At 36.7% G+C, this 23,496-nt stretch overlaps 3 protein-coding genes across 8 annotated transcripts in view; 1 reads left to right on the top strand and 2 right to left on the bottom strand.

Annotated features, from left to right (window-relative positions):
- The window catches only part of LOC122568591 (beta-1,4-glucuronyltransferase 1), a 37,075-nt gene extending 28,925 nt beyond the window's left edge, over nucleotides 1-8,150 (bottom strand). The window contains exon 1 of the mRNA XM_043728502.1: nucleotides 7,316-8,150. Within this exon, the coding sequence (XP_043584437.1) occupies nucleotides 7,316-7,426 (111 nt within the window). The 5' untranslated portion in view covers nucleotides 7,427-8,150. The remainder of the gene's footprint in view (nucleotides 1-7,315) is intronic.
- Nucleotides 8,151-9,764: 1,614 nt separating this feature from the next.
- Nucleotides 9,765-20,824, bottom strand: LOC122568595. Of its 3 annotated transcripts, none has more exons than XM_043728508.1 (7): nucleotides 20,727-20,824; nucleotides 19,877-20,043; nucleotides 18,943-19,162; nucleotides 17,281-17,669; nucleotides 13,096-13,185; nucleotides 10,639-10,701; nucleotides 9,765-10,285 (listed from the first exon to the last, which is right to left on the bottom strand). In XM_043728508.1, the coding sequence occupies exons 1-7, from the start codon at nucleotides 20,806-20,808 to the stop codon at nucleotides 10,004-10,006; spliced, it is 1,293 nt and encodes a 430-aa protein (XP_043584443.1). In that variant the 5' UTR covers nucleotides 20,809-20,824; the 3' UTR covers nucleotides 9,765-10,003. The 3 variants fall into 3 exon arrangements, with proteins under 3 accessions (XP_043584443.1, XP_043584442.1, XP_043584445.1); XM_043728507.1 differs by lacking the exon at nucleotides 20,727-20,824 and adding an exon at nucleotides 20,465-20,720; XM_043728510.1 differs by lacking the exons at nucleotides 13,096-13,185; nucleotides 20,727-20,824 and adding an exon at nucleotides 20,465-20,724.
- On the top strand, nucleotides 20,753-23,292 carry LOC122568592 (ribosomal RNA-processing protein 8). Of its 4 annotated transcripts, none has more exons than XM_043728506.1 (5): nucleotides 20,753-20,814; nucleotides 21,418-21,606; nucleotides 21,770-22,575; nucleotides 22,654-22,890; nucleotides 23,002-23,292. In XM_043728506.1, the coding sequence occupies exons 2-5, from the start codon at nucleotides 21,529-21,531 to the stop codon at nucleotides 23,213-23,215; spliced, it is 1,335 nt and encodes a 444-aa protein (XP_043584441.1). In that variant the 5' UTR covers nucleotides 20,753-20,814; nucleotides 21,418-21,528; the 3' UTR covers nucleotides 23,216-23,292. The 4 variants fall into 4 exon arrangements, with proteins under 4 accessions (XP_043584441.1, XP_043584440.1, XP_043584438.1 ...); XM_043728505.1 differs by having other exon boundaries at nucleotides 20,770-20,905; XM_043728503.1 differs by lacking the exon at nucleotides 20,753-20,814 and adding an exon at nucleotides 21,149-21,276 and having other exon boundaries at nucleotides 21,340-21,606.
- The last annotated feature ends 204 nt before the right edge of the window (nucleotides 23,293-23,496 follow it).

Here is a 23,496-nt window from a genome sequence, read left to right as displayed (position 1 = left end):
TTACGCGATAATTAGCAGGTCTTCAATTTTCCCCCTGGCGCACGTATTTGCTTTGCATAATTACCGAGATAATTAAACAAGCTGTGATTCTCAGATCTGCCACGAACAGACCAACGCCGGAACAGGAAGAACCGGAGAAAAAGAAGCAGACAGACTGTCGTCGTGAAAATATGCGCCCGTACGAAAACTCGTGTCTCTCCAACGGACAACCTTTTTGCTATCTGGAAGTGTAAATCGTGTCAAGAGACGCGGCGTGGCGCGTGCTTCCTCGCCGAGTAATTAGAGAGCTTTGTTATGCACGGAAACTAAGTAGGTGGGGGTGGCGTTTTGTAGAAGAATACGGAAGAAACAGCTGTTCAATTGCGTCTTGCTTTCGATACTCGCTGTAACTTGTCAGGTATAGAGCAAACAAAATGTTTACAGACAACAACGATCAGGAGACAGTTCGATCAGAGCGTAGTAACGTTCTTCAACGGGAATATTTTCGTTCCATGAAAAGTAATTTGACGAAAATATCATATCTTTTTAAGTAGCGCCTTATTTTCATAGTATTTTTATAGTATTCCAAAGAAGCAATTTATCACTGTTTAATCCTCGCCTGTTGGGGACGTGGACATGGTCGTTACGAATATCGAATGTTTCATTTTATAGCGAGCAGAGAGCCAAACGAAAGGAATTTGTATTTCTCTGTGATAATAGAAATTACTTTAAGAATGAATTTATTTGAATATCGTAACTTAGGAAATAATAAACGTGGAATATTTGGAAAAGTGTGAAAATTGAGCCAGCCTCTAGTCTCCGAGGATTGATAAAATGAAAGTTGGCGGACAAAAAATGAGGCTAAATGTAAAAGTCAAAGGACAAAAATAAGAAATGTCGGAGAGAAGGATAAGAATGAAACGAAAATCGTGTCACAGTGACGAGTATAGCGAAAGTAAAAGTTATGTTTGACGTGATTCGCGATTGAAGTGATCTTGAGTGGTTAAAATCCTTAATCTCCGTTACGAGGAGTCTAAGGAAACACTTCTTCTTACTTTCACTTTCTCCTCTTTCTTTCTGTATGTCAGTCATCAAATTTCAAAAAGGTTTAATTTTTCTATCGTTGTTTAAATATAGATCGAATCCGTGTCTACTACAATCACAGAACGTTCATCAATTTATTTATTATCGTAAAACATGTAAATTTTGCTACTTCTATACGTTGCATGTAAAATATGAAACAGTTGATTCCGAATTTAATCTTTTACTTTAAGGAAAGTTTAACAACGTAATTTCTTTCACGTTCGCTTCTGTAACAACTCTAATAAAACACCGATGTACTCCCTTGGCAGCACGAAATAACCAAATGAGAACTGACCTACGAGCAAAGTGTGTGCAACGTGTTCACAATTGTATATTATAATTTGACAGCTAAACAAGTGAAAAACTACATTTTCGGTCGACTGTACAAAAATAGATAGCCATAAGAGTGGAAGTTAATGAAAAGCAAACGTAATTAGCCGCTGCCTATGTATACAGAAGTAGGTGAAACACTGCCAGTTTAAGAACAGTTAAAAACAGTAATAACTGCGTCCGTCTGAGGATTTGCAGACAAAAATTCTTATAGTAGTTCATATAGTGATATCGAACATACGCTCTCTTTCGCAAGATTGATTTTCTAAATGATCTAGCCATATTTAAGTGAGCTTTTGAATATTCAAAGATAGAATTTGACGTAATAAAGTACAAAGATGATTTAAGAGATATTTAAGATTAAATTCTGAGATATTGTTATCTGTCATAAGAATCGCGTTCTTTAATCGCAAAGTAAAATGAAATAGGGTAATGAGAAACGTTTGATCCAAACAGATCGTACAAAGTGCAACGTTTCGTCAAGGTGAGCGAAGAAAAGCATATCGCGTTTCACGCAAAATCCATAGACGTTCTCCGTTCGATGAAAAACATCGTATGAACGTGGACGAGCGGCGAACGTTCCACTGCGAAAATAAATGAATACAGCGTGACGGAGGCGTGAACCAGCGAACGTCGAGAAAATGATTCAGTGAGAGTGCGTGAGATTATATCAGACGATGCCATTGGTGCGTCATGGGACCAACGGCACTAGATGTAATTCAACATTTTCGATTTGTATATCCGGCACGTCGATCCCATTGGAAACGCTCGGAAACGATAAAACAATATACTCCGGTCGCGCTGGCGGCCTTCCAGTTAAAAACACTTTGAAAATCTATTGAAAACACTTGAAAATGATTGAAATCAAACAAGTTACCAAGCGGACAAGAGAAATCTATCTATCGCGTCCACCCTGTTCGCACACTCTGGTCCCGTACGCGTATCTGGTCGAATGAATCATTTCGAATACTCCAACCTGACGAGATACCATCTGTGAGACGAATAGATTGCACGCACAACGACTGATCGGGACACGTCCGCCGAATTTCAAAGTATTCTAGTTGCGAAATGATCGATCGTTCCCGCGTGTCTGCCGATGAATCGTTGATCAGCTGTGAATCCTGAGTTTTGACAAGTATTTGTTTTTTTTTTTGTCTGTAGAGCTGCGAAAAATGGTAGATCTGAATATTCAGCTTAATACAGATTTTGCGACGGACGAATTATAAATTTCTAAATTCGATACCTACTGTTGAAATTGGAGCAACAGAGGTGAGGAACAGGTTATACGGTAACGATAAAATTCTGCGATAGAGTTTGTTCGAACTACAAAATCGAACAAACTCGATCATTTTTGGTATAGACTAAGCACAGTAAATGTAAAATTAGGTATTAAACATTTATCTAATATTAGTCAGAATTTTGTATCTTATGCAGCTATAGTATTGTATCAATGACCTGTACTATTTACAACTATTCCCCTATTTCCTTATATATTAAATTATATATATATATATTTCCCTATTTCTTTTTATTTAACAACTTGTAAGAATGAGACTACTGACAGAAAATATGGTTAATTTGTACCTGGAAAATTTATACATTTAATTTCCAAAGTATCTAATATGTTTTAATTATAATTAGGCACGAAGATTTAGATTAAACATTTACAAAAAACGACACCGTGGAATGTTAAGAAAGAATAACAAGAGACCAGTTTATAACAGAACAGAACAGAAAATATGGACACGCGAAAGATGTACAACATCTATCGAGATACGATATTTTCTCTGCTATGGTCACGTGTGACACGTCTGATATATTGGATATTCGTTGATTTATAAAAGGTGATGCTATCAAGCTGAATCGATACTGTGAACGAACAGATGTATACACTCTTTATTTACGTCTAAAATATATAAAACAATGACACGTTCCTAATTTTCGTTTTAATTTTGTTTAAATTAATTTATAGAGCATATTAACGTTAGAACAAAATAACGAATTTCAAACCTTTTCCTTTAACAATTACTTGAATTATGTAGATGCTTTAGTAGCAAAGCTAATATTAACTCTTATTTAGATAAAAACATAATCGTTTACACCTATTTAGATTTATCATATCTTTTTAATTGCAATTATTTATCTATAGAATATTTAGTTATGCCTTACAAACCAGTAATTTCAGTATTAAACGACATTTGAAAATATTCGCTCAAAATATGATCGATAAAACAATTTAGCCATACATATGTAAATACTTGCTAATTAGCTACCAGTCATAAAGACTGAAGCAGAATCATCGTATCGAATTCGATGTACAGCAAGGTCTATTTATGCTGCGCGAGCAATTAATATGTTGCCACCAATTATTTTGATAGGGAGTCATTAAGTAAGTTGCCATAACCATAATCTGATATGAGGCTGCTACTAACAGTAGGAGTCACGCATGGGATTACAAGCTGCTACCCCTCTCTTCCGCTTAAAGCTTCAGTAAGATCCATCACTGAAAGAACGACTTCAGTGCGAATTGAATCACGTTGAGAGACGGACACGATATTTTAAGTATAAATTAGGAAGAATAACAAAAATAGATAGACGAGAATCATTCATCGGCAGACATTGATTAACCAATTATACAGCTTGAATGAAGTTTCTAAAATTGAGCGAGCTTTCCTTAATATGTGATCCCATCGTATTTTGTATTTTGTATTTTATAATTGTATTTTAAGTAATTATCACCATATGTCGAGATATTTATAAAATTGTATATATAAATAAGATAAAAAGTTACGTTGATTACGAAGAATCGCTTTGGAAAATTACAGATTTCATATAACTGTCAGGAAAAGAGATTTTAATCGGATAACAATGACTGAGATTCGCTTTGCTCGTGCAGATAGCGTATTTCATAACGAACAACGTGAACTTTTTTATTTCGTTCAAAGGGATTTACCTCTGAAAGAATGATTTATACAGCTCGTTTACTAACAGAATCCCTTTGCTCTATTTCTTTTTATCAAAACACGTTTACTGCGAGCATTCTCTGTTCCGGATGTTTCAAGAATTTATTAGAAGAAAAGATTTATTTCTTGTTAATTAACAATTGCTACGCAGGGGGACTCCGATAGAAAGCAGAATTTCTCACATTAATCAATTCCACAAATTCCCATTCCCCGAATCGAGCGAGCAATTTTCGATCCAGGCTGAATGTACCAGCTGAGAATGGCATTTGCGCTTCGTTTCTACCCATAATTATATAACTATATCGCTGGTAGACGACCATTCCGTTTGGCTGGCTGGCCACAATAATTGGCGGCGGTCACGAGAGGACACACTTCGATACTTCTCATCCGTCAATTCATTAAGATCGCTTTCATACATGCTTTTCATACATGATGATCGCGATGATTGTTCTCTCGCCCGAAGCGGCTCGATTATAGGCGTCAGCTTGCGCTTGCGCAAATATTTAGATATAAACATATACAGTACGTGCACATATACGAGTATGAAAAGGGGATGAATATGGAAATGCAAAGGCTACGAAGACAAAGAAGGAAATGGGAAGGAGGAAGACAAGATAATTCTCATTGTTCAGCAGTGGACGCCCTCGAGGCGTCCACCACTTCAAAGCTATTCGACTCTCCGTAGCTCTCATCGAACCAGAGTCCGGCAGTTAATGAACTACCCTTCGGCGTTGCAATGCAGGTTGGTGGTGATACTAGTCGTCTAGGAACCCGGCCAAGTGCTGGGGAGATCTATTATCCATTTACATAAAGGGCCGCAACGAGCCAGCTAAGAGTTTACAATGTTCCCTTAATCCCCAAGAATTTCCGACGAGTCACGCCAGATTAATACGTAGACGCGACAGATCCACCGAGACGACATCATTATTTTTCGTCCAGCTTCCAGCCACCCAGCCACCCAGACATAGTCGATGTTCCACGGAAATCGTTCAATATAACGATTTTTCGTTTTAAACAACGATATCGCTATCCCGGTATCGGTCATGTAAACAGATACCATAAAATCACGATTGTTATTGACCGATATTCTCGCTACTTGTCGGATATAGGGCAACTGTAGCTATACTGAAAAATAAACAGTTCGCTGATATAGTTATATGTATAGCAATAGTTTCGACTGAAATATTCTTTCGGAGAATTGCCGTTTAATGCAGATTGGATGTTTATATGATAACGATAGCGCGGAATGAGTGCAAATAATGAACGATTTGGATGCTATGCGTGAAAAAGAGAAATTTACTCCATGTCGTTTACTACTTTGGATAATTAGGTTGATTAAAATACGAAGTGGTCGAAATATTCGAATCTAAATTCTAATCTACAGTAGTCGCTTGTTTTCTTCTTGCGCGCACAAATTGAGTTACGTTCCAATATATCTCCAATTAAATGTAATATCGTCGAATCGTTTTCTGTTGTTTAGATGGTTTTCTTCAATACGTCTAGAATATTTGAATTTGGTCAGATGGAACGATTATTTGCTTTTCAGAAATCTGTTCAATTTTTTTTAACAAAACTATAATTTTGTATGTCGTAATAAACAATTTTAATCGTAATTGGGTACCACCTTTTTGTTAAAAAGTGATTTGACTTTCATAAAAGTAACAATATTTTTCTTATAGTTATATTGATTATCACTATTACTAAGCATACTACAGATATTTCGTTGTTATGGTTTCGAACTGATCTTTAATCGGTACTACCAAATAGCCTTTCAACGTCTTACTCTGTTTAAAGAATCTTTTAATCAATAATACAACATAATATTACTATATCACATTGGAAAAGTATACTCTACAAACTACAAGAAAAATATACCAAATGATAAGAAAAATATACCAAATGATAAGTAAAAATTCACGCGATAGGTGAAAAAGCAAAGTTGGATCAAATTGCACAGATCGAATGGATCCAATCGATTTTTTGATGGCATCGAAGCTGGTTTGAGGTAAAATTAGCAAGTGTCGTGAACGAACGCTGCGACAAACTCCATCGCGAATTCTCACGCCAGTGTGCTAGACGATCACGCGATACAAGAAAAAACATGAAACGCATATACCATGGCGAATACTGTAACAAGATCAAAGATTAGCGTTACCAAATCGATTGGAGAAGTGTATGTCAGTAGTCAGGAAGTACCTGCAATAGTTTCCTAACTTATAAATTGCAAACTAAAACTCAACATCGTTAATTGAAAATAAAGTACTCTTCAACAAAGAACGTTAATATTGAAGCTATCAGACTGGTCAAAATACTATAACTGGTAACAATTTTTTGTATCTGCAATTACTAAAAACATACAAATGTTTTGTTATTTGTTATTCGACAATGTTATTTGTTTTAATTTTAATTAGTTGCGTATATTTAGATACATATTGCAAAAAATAATAAAAGTCCTGTGCTAAAAAATCTAATGCAACTTTCTCATATAAAAGTCATGACACTTATCAGAACATTAGAAAAACGATCCAGAAACAGGAATATCAAAAATCGTATACCACTCTTAAAAACGCCAATACATACAAAAAATACCACATCCTTACAGTACCCTTAAATTCCACCCTAAGCATAACAACGAAGTGATCTACATTTACAGAAAATGTTTTAAAAGGAAACCCCGGCGAACATCCTCAAAGTTGTCCACAAAAGTGCAATGATACGAAGTCAGTGGTTTAAAGCCACGTGACGCAGTTGTACCTTCCATCTCGCGGCTGCCGCAGTGGCGACATCTCGGACGCGATAGTCGTTTATTCGCGAAGCAACATACGACAACAACGTTCCCTCGTAAGCTGATACCGCGTAAAGAGTCTGGAATCTCGCGAGGACGTTCGCGTTTCACAAACATCGACGATTAACTTCGCCGTGAATCGTTTGAAAAATAAGGAATCACTCACGTCACTCACCTGAACCATTGATGTGTGTTGGCACGCGAGACAGACCTCCCCGCTTGGCGGCAGTCTGATGGCGAAATCAGTCCGTGCCAACCCCTGTCGTTGGCCTCGCGCCCCGTGCATTCAGCATCAGGCGCGCACAAACGCCGTTACACGCACGCACGCACGCACGTGAGCACTATTCACGTCACTACCACGACCACGCCCACGCGCCACCGACTTTTCCTTGTCCACGTAGATAGTTCACGTAGTGTTGTTAACTACCACTAGAGGTGCTGGCCGCGAGTCGACGGCCGCGCGGGCGCAAGCAGGGAAAATCGATTGTTTCGACGCTCTCTCCTAGGGTCAATCTTAATCTGGTCGCGATAAATCTATCCGGGATGCATCGCTAATTCACGCGCACCGGCTTCTTTGCAGACAGCTCGCGGCACGGTGCCACGACTACTAGTTAAGATCCCCTCGCGAACCGTCGCGTGTCGAGAATTCCACTACCGATTCACGCGCCCTCGACGAATATCTCTGTTTACTACGGAGACCAGTAGACAATTTTTATTTTTCAATTAAAATCTCTACTATAACATGGATTGTTTATCAGATATACTCTCGTGAAAATTATGATATTGTCATTCTAAAGAGGGTTGGTAATTATAATGAGGTTAAGCAGTTAAAATGGGGTTAGGTTTAAAAATGAAAATTGAAAAGTTATCGATCGCAATGATCATACGAGAAGTAACTAACGTCCGAATATATGTCATAAATTTCTATTTATCGATGCGAGTGAATTTTCTAGATGTAATTAAACATTTTTTATTTATTGGATAAATTGTGGATTTACTGTAAATTTACGAATCTAAAAATTCACCGTTTTACTACACCGAGAGATTTATATTGTTACATATTAGATATTTGTATATTAGGTTAGAAATTTAAATAAAATTTTATATTTAGATATTATTAGATATTTATATAGACGGTAGAGGTTAACAAGAAAGATATTTATAGTATTTAAAAATGTACCAATAGAATAAAGAATTAATTTTAGATGCATTTACTATTATCTTTTCTTTTTTGTGCTTAAGCATTAAATTAAACGATCCATTCGATTTCAATTCAATTAGTCTAGTTAAAATTCAATTTCACCGCCTCAATACTTTCACGCTCGAATTTCAGTACAGACATTTCCAAGGGGATCTCTCCACGCCGGTATCCTTTGAATAAATGTCGAGTCCGTATTCAATTTAACTTCTGTCCAACGTTTAAAGCCTTAGAAAACCATGGACAGGTGTTATCGTATTTGCATGATTACCTTTCTCCTATCCCTAAGATAACACGTTAAAACTCGAACTTGATAATAACAGTCCGCCACGCGGAAATTAAATAGCTGCGTCAGAATCCAACTTTTCAGACGGTTGTTACCCGTTGCATGTTCAGTTTTGCCAAAAATTTTCGCGAGTTTCCTGACAATTTCCTGATAATTAATGAACATTCGGTCTTAAATTATTAAGAAAGTGGAATAAAAAGAGCTAAAACGTTCGGCACGCCTGAATTAAAGTTGTTTTTGCAATGACAACTTTGTGCGAACCCAATTACCTATTCATGAAACCGCTCGCGATACATAAGGAAACGAACTCGCAAAAGAAGGAGACAGATCGGAATTCTTGATCTCGGGAACCACAAAATTCTTTTCCTGCGGATAATCCGGTGGATGATCGCGGATAAAAGTGGTCCGTGAGTCCGCCTAGTGAAGCCCTAACACAGGTTAACATTTCTGGCAAACCAGACCGCCAGGTACTCGAGACGTCAAAAAGTGTTGAATAATTTCTGAATTTGCCGAGACAGCTTGCGGGATCCCGCATTCCCCGGTGTATCATACAGTCTAGTTGCCGGTATGAATAGAAAAGTATACATAGTTATGCGTGACCGGCTGTATAAGCGCCGTCATGCCAACTAGTACCTATACTCCACCAACCATGAACCCTGAGATAACATTTAATGAATAAGTCATCTAAATGGAATTAAGTTTAAATATTTCATCCATCGACTAATCTCTAGGGTGTACGGCATTGAAGTATAATTTATTTAGAAACGTCTTGTCTCTGATAAGAGAAGACGATTGGAACCGGAGATCCTTGCGCAAGAAAAAGAAATTAGAGAAATTCGAAAACAGCCGAAGAAAAAGATGGCAGCTAACGAATGTACCCGTCAGTGGAAGTTGATTTATGTAAATGCTTCCACAACCGCTTTAAATGTTTAGCGAAACTCGTTTTCCAGTGAAAATGTAAATGTATCCTTCATTGAAATAATCGATATTTAAGTAAGTTCTTTGTTATCGTAAAGAAAGCTTATAGTAATAACATAGTTCCTGTAAACGAAAACAAAAGTAATGTGGTTTTAATTATCGAATATGAAGAAAACTTCTATTAAAAAAGAAAAATTTTATATTAAAGTCTAACTGTGCTGTTTTATAAAAAGAAAATTATCTCTTTTATCATTTATTAGTATCTACTTTCCAATTCTTTTCTATCTACCATTCCAATTATCTCAGCCTTGTTAAATTGCTTGCCATGGTCTGGCATTCATCCTATTAAATGAGTTAAAGAAAAGATACGCTTATGTGAAATTTTTCAATTTCAATACATCTCGTATTCACAATTTCTCGGAAGAGGAACTAAATTATTCACAATGTTGTGTTCCCTATAGTTAGGAGCACAGTGTTTGGTTTATAATACGGTCTACCATTTCCTTCTCGTAAAGATGACGTTGCCTTAGGGATTCCAAATATGAATCTTCAATGATGTCGTGCGAATTTAACGACGAACAGAAACTCGACGTTCGTTCGAATTTCTTACACGACCTCCTTGATGACGGTTTCTTGCAAACGTCGCGGTTCTTCTTTGAATACCTGTCGCCATCTATATCACTATCTTTTTGCGCAATTTCTTGATCCTCGAATATCGCCGAAGACATCGAATCATCCTGTATCTGTTATAATAGAAATTATTATATCGATAATATTACTTCGTGTAATAGGGCAATTATTTAGGTAAGATTTAGAAAAACGAAATATATCTCAATATCAAGGAAGTAAGAGATAAATATTTATTTAAAAATATAAAAATGAAACTGATGGGATTTTTATTTTCCTTTTAAATGCACTGCATAGTCCTGCATTGAAATGCAACGACCACTATCGATCTACCATCAAACCAATAAAAATGCTAAGATAGTTGAAAGCATCTCAGGAAGAATCCCCTTTTTTGGACAATCGTACAAAGAGATATCAGAAAAAGAATCATTGTTGAGCGTTCACAAGAGAGTAAGGACTCTTGATTTACCTTTGCATCGATCTGCTGATCCTTCAAAGGCAGGAAACATTTTTCAGCGGTAGTATCCTTGGTCTGTGGACATAAAGGAAAAGTCAGTAGTTAAAACAAGTTCAAAAGTCTTTTCACATGCTGTACGAAAATAAAGCAGAAAGATCAAAAACTTTCAAATATCCTCTGCACTCTGGCAAAAGGCGAAAAAAGGAAAAATCAAAAATTTATAATGCAATACAATATAATATAAAAGTCCTCCTAACTATAAAGTGAAGAAAGGTGAAAGTAATTTTCACCTTTAACTAAAGTAACTTCCTGGAGTCCTAGAAGGCAACGAACTTCCACTAATGATAACGTTAGTTCCCGAAACTATTCCGATGTCGATAAAATCGATCGTTTCCTTAAAAATTTCGCGTCGCACATGGAAGTTTAGCGCGAAATTATTTTGGAATAGCTCCCTGTCGGCGGGATCGGTATTGAGAAACGTCGCGAACCGTTCCGAAATTCCTTTGTAAATTGTTTTGCAGTGACCGGTACGTCGACGCAACGGGAGAACATAGAAAGTTCCGAGCAAACATGCATAAAGAGCGTAACTCGTTGAAATTCAGACCGCGATTATCAATAGAGAGAGAGAGAGAGAGAGAGAAACGGGCAGGACAGATGAGGATACAAGCAGGGACCACTCTCACAACGACGAAAGTAAGCAAAATCTAATTCCGGTAACGGTAGGCGAGTCACGGGACCCGGTCGCCTTTTCAGAGAGATGTAACGTAGGTTTATCCACGTGTAGAGAATTTCTGTAGCTTCTCTCGCCCTCGTATCCTCAATTCCTGCCCTGTCCTTGTGGTAGTTGCGGCGTGCAACCCTCGCTTTGTGCATATAATTGGATTTAGCTTCGGATACCGGTCTCTACTTTGCCCGCCAGCATCCACACGACTACCCTTCCTTCGTCCTTTTCCCGCCCTTTTCGTCCTCCCTCTTCAACGTCGGCGTCTTATGATTAGATCTAACTCCACCTAACGGCTAAGGACTAATTTTGCATACCGTATCACCGATGAACGACTGCTCGATAAGCAGCGTGTAATTAAAACAAACTACCAAACACGTTTGCACCTATCCTACCTGTATTTCTCTCGATTTGCTAAACTCGACTGAATTATCATTAAGGAAACTTAATTTCCTTAACGATGAAAAGGAACGTAACGTACTCCGACGATGGATGCGTATGTAACGCATCTATACATACGTATATCTCTGATGTAATTACGATGACGAAATCAAGTAAATTTCATATCATAAGACCAATGAGAAGCGATGAATTAAAGAGTCACGATTCATTGTGTAACAATTATTACATCGGTGCAGTATTCCAGAGGTGCACTCTCCAGTCCTCCGCGAAAATAAATCTAAAAGCCCAATGACGAGAGTTGTATGACGTTAACGATCCTGTAACAAACGTTGGAACAAAACGCGTAACCGAGGGAAGATGAAACGAACAACGAGTAGAGGGGGAAAAAACGAAGAGGCGCTCGCCATTGTTAACGCGAAAGTGATACGTACGTAATTAATTTCGCTTATAAATCTTCCGGAGGACCATTACGAGGCTTGACTTTCGCGCGCTGAACAAGTAAAACGAATCAGTTTTCGTCACGATGCCTCTTTGCGTTCTCTAATTGGCAATTAAGTATCGAGCGTAACGCGAGCAAACGGCGAACGATGTTAATTCGTCATCCTGTCATACCTCGGTTATCCTTTTTCTACGTTATTATAGTTTCGAACATGGATAGTTGATTTTCATTCGCGCGGCTACAACTCGATTTGATTTACAACTTTTTATGAATTTAGGGCCAAAATAGCGATAATTTTCCGCGTACGAACCGAAAAAAGTTGATACTACGTTTTGCAAAATTGTTAGAAATTGAAATTATCACACGCGTACGTATCGAATATTTCCAAACTTTTGCTTCAACCTTTTTCATTCCAGTAACGTTTTTGTATAAAATAACGAAAAACTGATCGACGATAAAAGTAATTAAATGTGTACAATTATTTACGAGCATCCTCGAGTGCAAAAACGTTGCGCGTTTTAATGTTTATTGCAAATTAATTTCGAGTAAAGTGCAAAACATCGTCAAAACAAAAAAGCAAAGAAATAACGCTCTTACGTAGTTTGTTTTCATTTTTTCACAGAATTTGTATTTCTGTGCTGACAGAAGCTAGCTTGTTCTCTTTAATAGAAATTTAATAAATGATACAAACGTAAACGCTAAAACAAACTTGTCTATGTTTCTTGTACAAGTTCGCTACTAATCACAACGAATAACACAAAATTATAATCTTGTATTCTAAACAATGTTGCAAAAAATAATACTCAAAAATGAACAAGCAAAGAATCAATCGTACTACTTTGCATTTGAACGTAGCTCGCAGATCTCGACCGACGTTATACAACAAAATTGTGCGCATGACCCGTACCTTGATCCTGTGCGCTCGTAGCAGTATCCGTTGGCGATTTCGCGCGCTAACTGAGTTCCCGTATGACCTTCGCCGCATCAGCCACTCTCTCTGCAACAACAAACAATGCCTAAAGCTGCCATCGTTTCGATGAAACTTCCAAAAAACTAAACAAACCGGGAGCTTCGGACGGACGCCAAGGGTTTTATTTACCTTTTATGAAAACCCCACGTTGCGACCTCCGTCACCTCTCGACAAGTTCCCGGTAGCGCGATCACGTACACGTACAACCTCTATATCCGAGAAGCGTCTGACAACGACATACTTCTACCGTCTATATGCGTATATGGTATCTCTTATTTCTCTCCTCCTCTCTCTTTCTCTCTTTTCCCCTTATTCCTTCCTTCTTATTCTTGCTAACCGCGCGCACACACACACACACACACACACATACATTCGCAACCACCGAGCATCCGGCGCGGGTTTGCCCGTTAAAAGTGCAGTAAGATCGATCGATCGAGCTACACCGAAAATCGTCGAGTGCCGACTCTTCCCCGGCCGAATCCAGCGAGTAAAGTAGATTATGCAAATGCTCGTCGAAAGAGGAGGACGATGCAAAAGGAAAGGATAGGGAGGATGGGTGAGAGGCAGGTGGTAACCGGACCAGATAGAAGGGAAGAACAAAAGAACCCGAAGAGGAAAAGAGGAAATTGTATCTGGCAGAAGAGTCAGACTCGATCGCGTTGCATGAACTTATCCTTCAAAGTTAAATAAGCCAACAAACGACGTTTCAATGAACGACCTTGCCTATTTCACCCTCTTTTCCTCGATCGTCGTTTCGAGCCTCCTGTTTTGTCGCGCTACTCTGTTTTCCTTTGTAGTATATCTCACTATTCTTTTGTTTCTCTTGTTCACACGTTGCGCCTCTCGTGAAACCACAACGTTAATGCATGTCGGTGCAGTTAATATCATGGAAAGTTAAACCGCAGGCAATATTAATACAACCTTTTGGGTGTCTGTGTAATTATGGGAATTATGGTGTGTCTCTGCTGTCCCCTTGTTCCATTCCGCTGACCTCCTCCGGCGCGGCGTTTCATTTAAACTGTTCCCGACGGTGCATCCACCAAGAACAAATTTATTCCCGTATATCGGTGTACTTATCTATACCGGTACCAAGTTACTCGGTAATCCTGGATAATAGCGAAAGTATGTACGATAAATGTGCGGCTGTAAGAAAGATACTCGAATAAAGTCGGTATTTTTCACTGGGAGCAACTTGCGGCCTGAAACTTCTTTTTGTGTCGTCCACGTACGTGCACTTCCTTCCCTCGAGGAACCTTACATCCTTCGTGTACACTGGTTTAACGTGAATCTTCCAGTTAGCTCGAAATTTTTAATGCAATTATGCTTGGCGTCGCGACTCGATTCGTTGTGTTTAAGAAATTACAAAGCGATAAATAAAGAAGTATAAATGTAAATTTGGCATATATCAAAAATTCAATTCACGTTTACGCATCGGTGAATGATCAATCCCTTAAATCAATACAGACAGTTTCTCTCAAACAGTTCTCTCGCAAAGTATTATTCAACGGTGTGCTCGCCTGAATTCATAAGTTTGATTTTGCTTGCAACTGAAGACTAAAATTATCCTCAAGCTACTAAATATTCCAAGATACATCTTCTAAAACTATACTCCAGTTTAAATAGAACTGCTCCGCTGTAACGCTTCGCTCGTATTACAGTTCCGTCGATTTGATATAACTTTGTGTTGCAGTAGGTTAGTGAAATATTGTTTATTGTTGCAAACAATACAGTCTTCGAAACTTTTGTTCCTATTCTAACAATATGCTGACAATAATTTACATCCTCGTGCACAAAGAGGAAAATATAACAAGATAAATTTGATGTAACACAATTTCTGTATTCCATAATAGAAATTTAAATATCTCCGCATTTCACGAATAAATCTATTCGGATGTTTCGAGAAATCTTCATTCCATCGTTCCTTTTAAAGAAAAAAGACTAAAATTCCTTAAATAAAATTCTCGGTGATCACCCAAGCGTTTTTCTCAAATCGTAAATAACCGTGACCGACGCCTGCTTCCAGAAAAATGAAGGAAAACGTTTAAAATCCGTGTACAGCTGTCGGGTTTTGATCAAAGAAACAGAGTACCCAGGTAAATAAAAGTTGATGAAAAGTCGTCGCTGAACCGATGGATAAAATTTTAATTTCCAATCCGCTAAAATCGTTGCCGTAATAACGGCTGGTGGTTGGACCAATGGAATTCCTTCTCCTTAAAAGCGAACAAGAATGCGAATACGTGTCTGGAAGAGAATGCGCGTGAATCCACGGGTAACCATAGCTATCCACCTTCCCCTTTCCCCCATTCTTCAGTCGAGTTCCAACTCGCGGTGCTAGGAACTCTGAAAAATTTACAAACCGACCTTCTACCTCTCGAGTATTTAGCTCAAAGGCTTCTGGAATTTACTGTGTCTCCGAGTACGACGGCGACAACTATTTCCTCGTCGTGTGGCTGGCGTCGCGCGACTGTCGAAGCTGCACCGGCACGCTCGACCAAAATGCCATCTCAGAGGAACAGCATTACTGCCGATTTTTCCAAAGCATCCGCCGCCTTACAGCGCAGCACCATCTTATTAGATGGTGTTATAACTTAGTTTGCATTTCTTCAAAAGAATGTCAAAGATCGTTGCTTTTATTTACGATCTAATCAACGATGTACGATCTTGTTTATATAGAAAGCAAGGTAAACCTAACGAATCGTTAAATAATTGAAATTTTTAGAAATTATTATCTTATTGTTTATTAGATCGTAGAGAAGTATGTCGTGTAATTTACGTGATATTTCCCTAATATTCCAGAAAATATAATATCGAAAAGCGAACGAACTTATTGTACAACTTAGGTAGAAGTTTCGAATATTTTATAAGTAACGTGCTACATATAATATAAACAGCTTCGAACGTTTAAAGATAAAAGTTCATCCCACTGCTGATGCGTACATCGATGATATAACTGACGATTTATATACCGGAAGTTTGTGCTAAAAGGTGCCTGGCCGGAAATCCATGAAATTCTCCACGTATCGTTCGATGTACGAATTTGATAGGACTCGCACGAAGAAAATAGAGGACAGGAAATGATAAGGTAGCTGCAAGGAAACGGCCGCATGTTTATTAGATTGAAGTTACGAAGACGGGCGACAAGCTAACTCGCTTTAGGTCTTCCGTGAAATTGTAAACTGTGATGGGTCGACGGAAGCAAAGTTTCTTCTACTTCGCTTTCTCGGCTCCGGCAGGTTAACTTCCGGTGGGACAAGGAAACGAGATTGCTAGATGTCTCTGTTCGAACTTTTGCTAACTCGACTTTAACCCGAATAGCCGCGCTCATCCACGAATCGTCAAAAATACGATTCATGTTTCATGAATACGAAAATGCATGTCGAAAAAGATTCCTTCTAATGGAGATATATAAGCATTGAATTTCTAGTATCATTAACAATGGATTCTTTACTAGAAACGTTATTCTCGAATATCGAGATATAAAGGGAAACTCGTTAATTAATTTAATTAGGTCGGATAATTGTAGCGAAATAACTTTCATTCACATTGTGCATCTAATTATTCTGAAAGTTTTCCTACCACTCCACCACCAAGTAAAAATGTTGAGTTCATACGACTGAACTCCTAATAGGATTTAATTGTAAAACAAGCAGTTAAATTTATTACTTGATTGCTGTATCATATATTGCCACCTATTGTATCTATTCTAATATACATATATGTATATTTTTCCCACTTTAGTCATAAATACATATAATACACCATGTAACTACAGCGTTGTATAGGGTCTACCGATAAGTTGTGTTTTAATATTTATAATTATGTGATATTAGCATAAATACTATACTGAATAAAAATCCAAGTTCCTCGTAAATCATAAAAGATCAAACATGGGTTTAGGAAGTCGTCGAAAGGAATACATTCAAGAAATACGTAATAAAAATCACAACTCGAACGACCTTGAGTTACGTAAGGTTGTTAGCAGCAATCCTAACATTTTCAGCCAATCTGTTTCCAATACCAAACTCCTCCATTCTCCGATCTCGATGTCGCAATGAATAAATCCCAGCTCAATTAAGTACGGTCAAAGGATGTACTAGAAGGGAACAAACGAAACACACCTACCTTCGCTTGCATCTCAACTTTATCGGGCCCAAGAGATCGATCGAGCTTCGGTATCGACAGAGTCTTGTACTCCTCGATGGTATACGGCCTGTAGCCGAGAGTCTTCGATTTATCGTCAGACGTGTTGTGTTTAGCCATTTTCGAGCTACAGAAGATAGTGTTCGTGTCTTGGAACGCTGATCCACGCACAGTTTTAGTGGATCGGTTGGCAAGGGCCGTAGGATCGGCAGATCCCTCGATTATACGCCGATAAAAACTCAGTTCGCTTTGATCGTCCCTAGGGGTTGCCAATGAACGTGTATCGTCGTCACTGAGCTCCTCTCGTTCGCTGTCGCCGCAGACCGACAAGGTGGAACCCTCTGGGGATCGAACCTTGTATTGTGGTCCACCTGCGAACAACAAGAAACGAAAGATACATCTTGGTCCAGACGTTCTTCAACCTACCGGTTTGAAATTAAAGTAACGATCGCTATTTTGAACGCGACTTGAAGCAAAGACATTTCCAAATCTTTTGATATTCAATCCTCGGACACCTAAGACTAGGACAGTTTTGTCTCTTACAAATACTTCGCCTTTCTCATTAGACTGTTGCACACGAAGATCGCAACAAAAAGACCTGATAAATAGATTTTTGTTAATTTTTTTTCACTTTAATATCATATTATGGCTAAAAAGAAATATTTTAATGTAAAATAATTAAAAGTAAAAAGAACATAGTTAACGAACTTTTCAAAGCAAACGATGTCTTAATTTCTTCAATACTTTCACATTGCAACAAGCAATAGTTAGAAACTTACGAAGAAAACTATGCATTATACTTTAATTAATATTATTTTCGTGGCAAGTTTTATTAAAGCTTTACCCATTTCATCTAACACTTTCTGAGTTATACTTACCTACTTTTATTCTATCAAATTATATGAACGATTCAATTTTCCAAATTAATTTATATAATAACAAATAGTTATGTAGGGATTAGGTAAGGGGGTATGTCAGTAGGTTGAGCCAGCTGTTTGCATAATCGCTGCAAAATAAAATATCCAACGCTCCTGGCAACGGTAATCTATCCTATGCTAGACGAGGGTTAATGATCTTTACATTAATAAAGATCAGTCTACATTTACAACAAAACTTAAAGCAAATATTTGAAGATCGTTAATATCAACCTGACAAATTCTTCATGCTTCCACCTATCTCAAAGCTTTCGAGTCAAATCCCTTCGGTATTAAACTACAGCAATTCTCGCGTAATCTCCAGGGCGTTGTATATACTTTGTCACACGTAACCTTTTAAAAATAGCCACTCTCTCAAAAACAACGCTTCTTCCCGTGGAGAGCCGGAACTAGTGGACACACCGCGCTTTGAATTACAAGAAAAATTCAACGCGTCCAAATAACAATAAAGCAGAACCATGGCTGGACCATGGGCAAACAAACAAGAAAGGACGGTCCTGAGATGACCATCGTACGTTCTAATCCTCCGCGTAGATATATATCACCGGCGTCGAGAAGACATCTAATCACGACCAAAGTAAACGTTCTTCGAGGAAAATTGCATCGTTCCGGTGGCGTTTCGAGCGGCCTCGCGTAAATGTATTCTTCCCGCCCCTTGTGTCGGTCACGAAGCAAGAGGAAGAGTAACATCATTTCGTTTCGGACTAACTGAATCTCCGACGATAAAGCTCCAAATAGGAGCATGGTTTCCTCGCCTGCTGAACCTTCGGGGCGAGCACGTTTCCGAGCTTTTTGTCCGTCTTCATAACCATCGGTATATCCTTCGGACAACAACTTCGTTTCGTTGTAAACGTCTTGGAGAAACGCTTGGTACACCTTGCATTGACTCCCTTGTTGACGCCGTCTCCTCGTCTTGAATTGTCCGTGTTCTAAAAAATAGGAATAAACAAGTTTGATTTAGCGACCGAACTCCGATTTGAACTCATTTTGGCTCGGGTATCCCACGATTAGGCGATGTCAGCTGTGATCGTGTCACTGCAACCGTGCTTTCGAAGCTCAGTCACGCTGTTACGTTCCGATACCGAGGCTAATGACCTTTCTTTTCTTCGGATAACCGCTACCCAGTTTTCATCTTTCACTAGGTAGCCGTTGTCTGGACGCGATCGGTATAATGTATTACACATGTCATACATTGCAGGACATTCTTATTTAAATACAAATTTATTGTTAAAATTTCGTAGTGGCAAGGGAGTGTAGCAAGTGTGAATAGAATGGAACTATTTCTGTCATAAACAGATAAATAATAATGTTTATACATTTCACCAACAGAAACTTTGAAATCTAGCTTGTTTATGAAAAGTCTTTCTACGATCTGTAAGCTAGAAAAATTTGTGAAGTCATCCTACGATCTTTAAACTAGTAACAAACCAAGATTTTAAAAATGTCTTAATTTAAACAGTACAAGTTCGCAACAAAAGAGATAATTTTACCTATCGAACAGTTGAAACGAATCAAATAAAAGATAATAGAATAATATAAAATTGAAGTCCTTAGTTTATAAAATCGGCAAAATGTCTCATTTGAAATGTGTTGTAACCTCGAAATCGAAACGGTCTCTCATCACGCTACGCTCGTGATCTTACGTTTCTCTTAAGCCGATCCGCGACGTCTCGCTTTTCGTTCCTCGAAGACGCCGGGCGTTGTCGCTTGGACGCGTCTACGAGTCCTCTGTTCGCAATTATTGCATTCCTACCGCTGGCTGTCCCGGTGTCTTTGTGGGTATTCGGCGTAGTTTCATTAGATCCGATATCTGAAACGTTTCCGGTAAAAAAGAAACGAGACGAAAGACAATACCCTCGAGTGAATCGATCTCACCTTTTCATTACTGTTTCTTAGCAAAGGTATTAGATATCAGAGAATAATTATGTATTACCTAAGAGCTTAAACAATAATTGAAACATAATCTATTTACAACAAGAAAAATTAATACTAGCGTTTCAAATGAAATATCAATAGCGCCTCAATAGCGTTTCAAATATCGCTTAATGATATTATATCATAATGATTAAGTAGCTCTCAAGCTATTTATAATCGGTATTGTAGTGATTAAATGATATTAAGAACGTTATAAATTGTAATTTTACTGATAGTAGACAAATGTAAATATTGACATGTTTTACCCTTCCCTCGTTTCTGAGTTAATTACAGATTAATAGGTAAATTAACATTACAGATTTTAGTTGGCTTTAGGTTAGATCCACTTTTACACTTTCCGTGTAAAGAACTCTGATTCCTTGACGAGATTTCTTTAGCATCCTCTAGCGAATCCGTGGAATACTCTGACATTTTAAGAACAGTTTCGATTTATTTACTTGGCAAACACGCTGAAAGCCACGTACAAAGCTATTGCAGATAATTATACACTACATCACAGTACAAATCAAGCGAGCAAATGTAAATTGGTTACGTAGCTCAATTCAAACAGTCTCTTACAAGTATTTATGACAAAAGGATCATATGGTCCAAAAGTATGAAGATATTTAAGTGAATATGAAATGTGAAACGAAAGATCCATGAAACAGTGAGTTTTATCAATGTTACTATCCAACGATCAAATCAACCAATCTACGTGTCGCACATTGACATTGACTTCAATTTTAATATCTAAGCAGGTATTTTTAAGTATAAGGGGCGTATGATTGAATATATTTTATAGCTAAATATAAATAGTAAAGATATATAAATAATGGAAAAATAAATGTTATATTCGAAAGAAATAATGTCCAAAAGTAAGTTAATATTATTTATTATTAACATAAAACAATAAGACAGATATGCATTGAGTATCGTTTACTTATTCTACATGGCAGCACCTATCAATTACTATAATAAACGCCATCTATTGTGAATAAATTAAACATTTTTATGATATAAACCATAGCTTCGGAACTTATTTCGTCTGTTTGATGATAGATACGATGCTAAACATATGCAGCTAAACAAGTTTCTTAACTATACGTAATTGTTTGTTTTAAAAAAGCAGGTAAAAAGAGAGGGAAATCGTATTAAGTATGTTAATCTTCTTCTGAACTCTCCATTCTTGTAGCAATAATATGTGGAGAGAGATGAACCCGGGCAAAAGATTCCTTCCACAGAACTGATATAATTTATTCATTTGTTTAAGAAATTAATAACGACTGTTACAACGTACGTATACCATAGAAGGTGAAGAGTAGAAGTACTTTTTTATTAATATTTATAATTGTGTACAAAAAAAGTATAATAAAAGACTAATATGGCTAAAAAATTAAAGAAAAATGCCACTAATGCAAAAAATACTGGTAAAAATGTTAGCTCAAAGAATAACCTTCAGGTGAGTTAGAATAGGTTATACAATATATGTATTTAGAGAACATTTATATATATTTATACTTTTATACACGATATAAAGTAGAAAACGTTTGCAATCACATCAAATCATAAAATATCCGCTTTATGCCTATTATATCTAGTTACATTTACTATACATATTTTAGACAAGGAAACAAACGGAAGATGACAAGAATAAACATAAATCCGCTATTATTAAAGATCACAATTTGAAGTTCAAAAACAAATCTACGAAAAATAAATTAACTAAAACGGTCAAACAAATACACAAGAATGGAGAAAAGCGTGCTTTCACTAATATTTTGAATTCTGACACTGTAAAAGTCGTAAATGTAAAAAACAAGGACAAAGGTAAAATAAGTAGACAAGTTCAAAATAAAAAGAATCAGCAAATTAACGACAAAAAACTAAAACAGCAAAAACAAAATAAAAAGAATAAAATTTCTGATCAATCTAAGAATAAACTTAGTAATGATAAAGAGCTTGCAAAAAAAGCAAAATCAAAATCTACAGGACTTGAAATAAAACAGAAGCCAAAGCTTAATGAGAAAACAAAAAAATTGAGTAAAGTATTAAAAAAACAAATAAGGCAAAAAGAGAGTAAATTTTCAACAGTGTCAAAAAAAAAAAATAATGATTCACAAGTAATTATAAACCGTAACTTAGATATCAAGCGTTTGGAAACATTGCTTGCTAATAAACAAAAAGAACAAAAAAAGAAGGAAATAAATATGAAACCACAATCTTTAAGACAAAGAATGATGACTAAATTAAAAGCTTCTAGGTTCAGATATCTAAATGAAACACTTTATAATAATGAAAGTTCAGAGTCTAAAAAATATTTTAAAAACGATCCTGATGCATTTAAGGCATATCATGAGGGATATAAACAACAAGTCGATCAGTGGCCTGTAAATCCTCTTGATATTGTAATAGCTTCAGTTAAAAAAGTGTTAGTATATTTATTACAATTATAAATTGATATATAATTGTTACATTGAACATTATATAAATATTAATCATGTCATAGGCCAAAGGAATACATAGTTGCTGATTTTGGATGTGGAGAAGCGAGGCTTGCTACTGAAGTTCCTCATAAAGTACATTCTTTTGATTTTGTTTCTTTAAATGAAAATGTAACTGCTTGTGATGTGGCACATACAAATCTGTTAACAAGTAGTGTAAATGTTGTTGTATTTTGCCTATCACTTATGGGAACTAATCTTAAAGACTATATTATAGAAGCAAATAGGGTTCTTAAAAAAGGGTAAGTACAAAAATAAAAGTAAATAATATAAATGAATATATATTGAGTATATATATTGGTAAACTTTAATATAAATTAAACTTGTATAACAAAAATTTATTTGTTTCGCAGTGGTATTTTAAAGATAGCTGAAGTTGAAAGTCGATTTGAACAAGTAAAGGATTTTATAGAAGCAATTAATAGTTATGGTTTCAAAATTATTTGGAAAGATTTATCACACAACTTGTTTTACTTTTTAGACTTTGAGAAAGAAAAAGACATTAAAGGTAAAAGAAATAATCTACCTCCTATTACTTTAAAGCCATGTTTGTATAAAAAACGTTAGATAATAAGTAATGATTAAACACTATATTTTTATATTTCATAAAAAATTGTGTTTTAATAAAATTTATTATTTTATTATGTTTACTCTATTTCGTTCGGCAATAACAATTACATATCAACATAGAAAATGTTCCATAACGTTTTAATATCACATGACATTCTCCAAATGACATCAATCACATTTTGGACATTTAATATATGTGCCAGCTTAAACAATGTATTATTCTTAAAATACATTGATCTGTTTGGCACATTTTAAAAAACTTAGAGATAATACAGAAA

This window comes from Bombus pyrosoma, linkage group LG6 (genome assembly GCF_014825855.1).
Source record: "Bombus pyrosoma isolate SC7728 linkage group LG6, ASM1482585v1, whole genome shotgun sequence".
Classification (NCBI taxonomy): domain Eukaryota; kingdom Metazoa; phylum Arthropoda; class Insecta; order Hymenoptera; family Apidae; genus Bombus; species Bombus pyrosoma.
This window is presented reverse-complemented; position numbering and strand designations above follow the sequence as displayed.

Bases quoted from the DNA above. Each gene is read 5' to 3' on its own strand.
- LOC122568595 (XM_043728507.1), bottom strand. From the start codon at position 20,579: ATGTCAGAGTATTCCACGGATTCGCTAGAGGATGCTAAAGAAATCTCG. The intron at 20,044-20,464 runs GTAATGTTAATT...GAAACGTTTCAG, and splicing joins CCTAAAGCCAACTAAAATCT to ATATCGGATCTAATGAAACT. The intron at 17,670-18,942 runs GTTAGTCCGAAA...TGTTGTTCGCAG, and splicing joins GCTTTATCGTCGGAGATTCA to GTGGACCACAATACAAGGTT.
- LOC122568592 (XM_043728506.1), top strand. From the start codon at position 21,529: ATGGCTAAAAAATTAAAGAAAAATGCCACTAATGCAAAAAATACTGGT. The intron at 22,576-22,653 runs GTTAGTATATTT...ATCATGTCATAG, and splicing joins ATAGCTTCAGTTAAAAAAGT to GCCAAAGGAATACATAGTTG. The intron at 22,891-23,001 runs GTAAGTACAAAA...TTTGTTTCGCAG, and splicing joins AATAGGGTTCTTAAAAAAGG to TGGTATTTTAAAGATAGCTG.